General features: G+C 39.7%; 1 protein-coding gene across 1 annotated transcript in view; it reads left to right on the top strand. All coding sequences in view use genetic code 11, as the record gives it.

Moving 5' to 3' along the window:
* Positions 1-4846, top strand: part of EGR_04893 (hypothetical protein) — a gene marked incomplete at both ends in the record, with an annotated part of 7924 nt that extends 3078 nt beyond the window's left edge. Inside the window, 3 exons of the mRNA XM_024494142.1 lie at positions 475-673; positions 2884-3115; positions 4789-4846. Of these exons, the coding sequence (XP_024351379.1) occupies positions 475-673; positions 2884-3115; positions 4789-4846 (489 nt within the window). The remainder of the gene's footprint in view (positions 1-474; positions 674-2883; positions 3116-4788) is intronic.
* Between the last annotated feature and the right edge of the window lie 568 nt (positions 4847-5414).

The following is a 5414-nucleotide window of genomic DNA, read 5'->3' as shown; positions in this document are numbered from 1 at the left end:
CCGTTGAATTAATATTAGTCGCCTTGTACATCAGCGCTTGAATCTCTTTTCGCCTCTTTTTAGGCGTTAAAGCTTGCCTTGAGACTGTTTTCGTCAGGATAGATAAACTGCAATTCACTAGGATGGAATTGCCTTGATGGGAAGAAATAGGCGGCTACTTATAAATTCCTGTTTTTTATTTTACTGAACCGTCCTCACTTTGCTTCGACCACGTTGGTTGAATGGTAAACGTAGACGGAAAATTTACTTGGCAAAGTGCTTAAAGGGTGCACAAGTTAAGATTTGCTGAAGATGTTGCACAGGAACTTCACAATTTAGCACAAAAGTTCCTTTTCATTAAATTGCTAGACACACCATCATTGCCTTGATTCCGTTGACGCATTTTACATGTGCAAGCAAACTAATGCTGCCTGATTGCCTACCTGCATTCCCTCAGGTGACATGTCATAACGCTCCTTTTTTATTTTAGCATAGATCATATCAGAACCTACATCTCTACTTTGTCTTCTTGTTGATGAATCCAGTCATTTGTGTTTCGTTTGTTTTGATCAAGTTGTCAAACACTATCCTTTTGTAATCAGTATTTCAATCATACAAATAGATTTGTTACAAACCAAAGATGCTATTTTCAGTCTTGAAACCGATGCTCCTAGTGGTAGCGTAAAACCAGAATGTTCACTTGTGTATAATGTTGTCCGGACCATGTTGTTGGTGGTCGCGTCGTGCTCACCCCACCCACCACCCTGACCTGAATTAAATAGCCGGGACAAATTTAGTTGGGCTGTCAAGTCTGCTGCATTCCTTGTAAGACGCTTTACCTTGACTTAATTTATGTGAAGCAAATGCATGAATGAATGAGTTGGTCCAGTTGTTATTCCTCTGAAAATGTTTAGAAGCAGTCTGCAAAGTTGGCTGTGTAATCAAGAAATTGGGGTTTGTGCATGAGAATTTGAATTTTGAGCATCACCATCTGGACAGCTTTTTATGAAACATAAGTGATATTGTAATCAGAGTACTAGGAAGCTATAGCGCCCCCTTTTATGTCCTTTGTGGCTACCTCCTTCAACCAATTAATTTTTAGGATCTCGGCCTTAGTAAGAGGCATCTCATTTGTGCTAGGAAAACAAATTAATCTACTAGTGGATTCACGGCATGACTCTGCTATTTAGGTACTACATTTTCAAAATAACCTCCTTTTTCAGTAAAAGTACTTCTTTAATAAGTTAATAGAATATACCTGCAGGACAATTGCTGGTTGTGCATGGTTCCGTTGCTTAAATAGGCGAGTAAAATGTTTAATTTTGCGTTTCGTCTAGGAGGGTGGCAAAAGCAGCGAGGGGTAAAACAGAAACGACAATAAGAAATGGGAAAGCACAACCCTTTTAGCAGTTATAAGAAGCTTTCTTTAATTAACGCCTTGGAGATAGTTTTTATAAAGACATCATGACCCCTCCCTTCCAACCTTTATCACCGTCTTGTCCTCTGCTTTTTCTCTGTCTGGTGCAGATGGCAGCCACACAGCAACTTATGTGGCTGACAGTTAGGCTAATGGGCGTACAATTAGAAAGCTCAGCAGCTTTTCGCAAGAGTGTATGCGCGTAAGACGTGTGGGGACACTTAATTTGGTGATACTGACAAGTCACTGGTGCCTCCTTTTGTGTTATACACGATGTGCTGTATTTGATGCACCTATCTGCAGCTTATTACTCCACCGGAAATAGTCTATCATTGTACAATCACCGTTTACGCAGTCACCATAATTTAATGCAAGCAGTCCATTGTTTGATTTCCCTGCATGGGTATTATTTTTCATATTCCTTGCTCGGGTCATCTGTAAAGTAGACACCGTATACTTTATTTCAGTCTGACATGCTCGTGACAAGTTGTACACTTTTGGCTAAACACAAGGCAAAACAAAGTAACTGACACCATTGATTTCATTTGTAGCAATGATTTGGTCAAGGTGCGAACAAGCAGCTAGCACTGATAACCAGTTTTAAGGTACGTCATTTTTCGTAAAACATCGTGAGAGTAAATTAGAAATGCACAGAGCTGGTTAAGGGGGTGTGGGTTTTACTAAAATATTTGCAAAATGGACTTGCAAGATGAGTAAGCTACTTCAAATCTAATAATTCTTACTAAAGGGATTTCGTTTAACAGAAAATATGTTTAAAATTTTCCATGCTTTAACAATAAATAACCACTGGTTAAAGATGACTCTTTCGCCTGCACTTAAAAAGCAGTTTGATCGCAAATAGGCGGTTTACGCACACGTCCTATTAAAAGAATGATCCACGCTTAAGACATTTAAACTACGATCCAACAAACCGGCATTGCAAGAGTTGGTTTTAAATACCTAAAGTGTTCATTCTAAACACATCTTTAAAGAGTATATTGGCGTGTTCGGTTATGCGCTTACTGCCACAGCCACTCACTTTTATTTTGCTGGTACATAATCAGTTCGCTTTGCTATAAAATAAATAAGCAAATTTGTAAACATTTAGTTTTCTAGGCGAATAAGAAAGACGAATCCATCTATCTTCCTAAACCAAACATCTATCAAACTCATAAATCCAAATTTGCCAGAATGAAAAGCAAGTGGAGTAACAGAGTAGGAGTAAGGTTGTGCGTGTCTAGATGTGGACTGCCGTTCGAATCGAGTGCTGCCTGTTGACTAAAATTAAGGAGTTTGCAGGATGCACAGTCCTAGACTTCATCTGTGAATTGGAAATGGGCAGCTACTGTTGGTACGCTTCATAAAAAACTAGCAACTCTAAAGGATTTCCTGCACAATACTGCTCAGTAAAATAGTCGAAGGTAGCTTCTATGTTTTAAGCCTAGTGCGAAGAATTTGACATATAGACATCTTTTGTACTTATACAGACTTTCTATTTAAAGAATCCAGTGAGACATTCAACCTTTACACACTCCGTGTTATCACCTTTGCTTTCTTCAACAGTGTATTCTATTTGGCTTCTGATCACAGGGTTACACGTTCTCAGCTAATAGTAGTATACTTTAACCATAACTTTGAGACCAATCGTCCATTTAAGATCAGAAATGAGAATAAAGAGAAGAATAATATGCTATATCCTATCCTCCTATCCTGCTTTATGTGTGTATAATTTCATAAACCACATTTAACACCTGGTTTAATAGTATTGTGCCAAATGTGGCAGAATTTGAATCCACCATAAAGGGGAAAATAATAATCATTACTAATTTCAGAAGAAAAAAGGTTTGAGAAATCCCAACGTGCTTTGTATTACTCCATTGGCAATGCGTTTTCTTTAATTTAAATCGTAACAATGCGGAATTGCTACTTCTGCCAAGGTGAAGCTCACTGCATTGGATCGATCCCAGTTGGAAGGAGCTCAAAGACCGCATTTCCACCTTGCGGTGGAAAAACAATACGCCAACATTTGCATCTTGAACAACAATATAAGCATCTTTGCAGATCGTGTTGCTCAGCTATCTTTTTAATCCTTGCACAAACTCACATGCCCTTTTTGCTAATCCCGAGGAAGCTTTTGGTGGTACGCCACTTGAAACTAATATATTGAAAATTAACCACTTTAAAGAGTCAAGCTTTTGTAAACACTAAACTCCAGTGGACCTGCAGGGTTCTACAATTAAAAAAAGGGCACTAACAAAACCATGCTTCCTGCAAATCATACCGGTGGTCCCAATTTCACTATTTGGGTGCGCGTGTGCCGTGTAAAATGCCATTTAACTCTGCCCGATGAAATGAATACCACCACAAATAGTGCCTTTTAGACTGCAATCTGCGCTGAGTTGGATTCGTGAAGAAATAAGTACTACAGTTTTCTACTGTTGCCCTTGTCTATCAGCCTCCTCTCCACTGTGACAGGCACGCAAAAGCAAAAGCTGAGATAGCTTACTATGCAAAGTATCTGGCACTATGATCTCTATCCTTTGGAGGCCCAATCAAGGCAATTTAGATTGCATTACTATCTAGGATGGAGGATCTCCTTCAAGATATAACAAGCAACTATGTTATTTGATATTAGTGCGGATTTCCTACGCATGTACATAGACTTTGTATATCTACTCTCTTCCATATGGGTAGACAGGGGTCAAAGGAAAACCTAGTCAGATTCCTCTTGTATGTGGGCGTAGGCATATGGACGAGTGGCTATCTGAGTGAAGTATGGAGAAGAAGGGAATTGTTGAACTCAATGGTACACTACAATTGTCATCAACAATATGCTACTCAGCACAGGAGAGGATCGATCGGCACGGCCTACATTAGAGATGAATGCTTCCTAAGCTTTGTTTAGGTGTGATCCAGTCAAATAAGATGCAGTTTTTGGTCTGAGACTGCAGGAGGAATGGCAGAATCAGTAGCAGAAGGCGTTAGCGGTAGCGGGCGAATCAGATGTGCAAAGCGGTTAGTAGGCTGCTGTGTAGCCAATAGGGCGCGTGCCTCAGTGTGATGGGCGGTGGCTATAAGAAGGGGCGGTGAGTCACGCGTTGATATCACGCTTAAAACGGTTGGATGGTTACTTGGAGAAGGGGACAATGATTGGCAGAGGCAAAGGAGGCAAATCGCCGGCCAAAGCGAGGACGAGGTCAGCGCGAGTAGGTCTGCAGTTCCCCACGGGTTGTGTTTAAAAACGACATAGAGCAGTTTTTTAAGGTCATAGTAAGAGACTAATCCTAAAACCATTATTTTGTTCAACTAACGCACAGGTCATTATAGTGCTTCCGCAGAAGTTTAGAATTCCCAGAATTATAAGTCCATCTCATAACGGTTTAATATATTAGGTCTAATGATGATTCAGGAAGACGAATTCAATTGAAAGGAAAATTAAAATATGGGTGACAAAGTTATTTTGTGAGTGGGTCGATAGGTTCTTTATCTGAAATTAAAACACATTTTTCACTATTAACAAATGCCTTTCCACTATCCTTTAGGAAATTCTACCACTTACACCTTCACCATGATGTTGTTTGTGCTAGCAGCATTCAAGATTCCAATATTTGACATTCATTCCATGGATTCTAAGGATTTCTGCTCATGATGCAAAAGTGTATTTATTTAAAACCGAACTTTATGCGAGTTAGTTGACTATGATTGAGGTAGCATAGTTTTAAAATAGCAACACGGTTGAAAATCGTCATCCCTGCTGATGTCATTGTCACTGTAATTGCATTGCTCTGTTTGCGGCAATTCCGCAAAGTACATCTCACGATTGAAGCATCACAAAATACCTTTTATTGCTTTAAAAAGCCGTTTGGGTTGATGCCATACCAGAGGCATATTTATGCTACTCCGTCGTATTACAAGGCGTTATTTTTGGTTACAAATAGCACTGGGATGCACTCTGCCCACCCCTTTACTGAGGCACTTTCTAGGCATAAAACATAACCCTTTTCTGATTTACCACGAC

This window comes from Echinococcus granulosus (genome assembly GCF_000524195.1).
Source record: "Echinococcus granulosus chromosome Unknown EG_S00033, whole genome shotgun sequence".
NCBI lineage: Eukaryota > Metazoa > Platyhelminthes > Cestoda > Cyclophyllidea > Taeniidae > Echinococcus > Echinococcus granulosus.
This window is presented reverse-complemented; position numbering and strand designations above follow the sequence as displayed.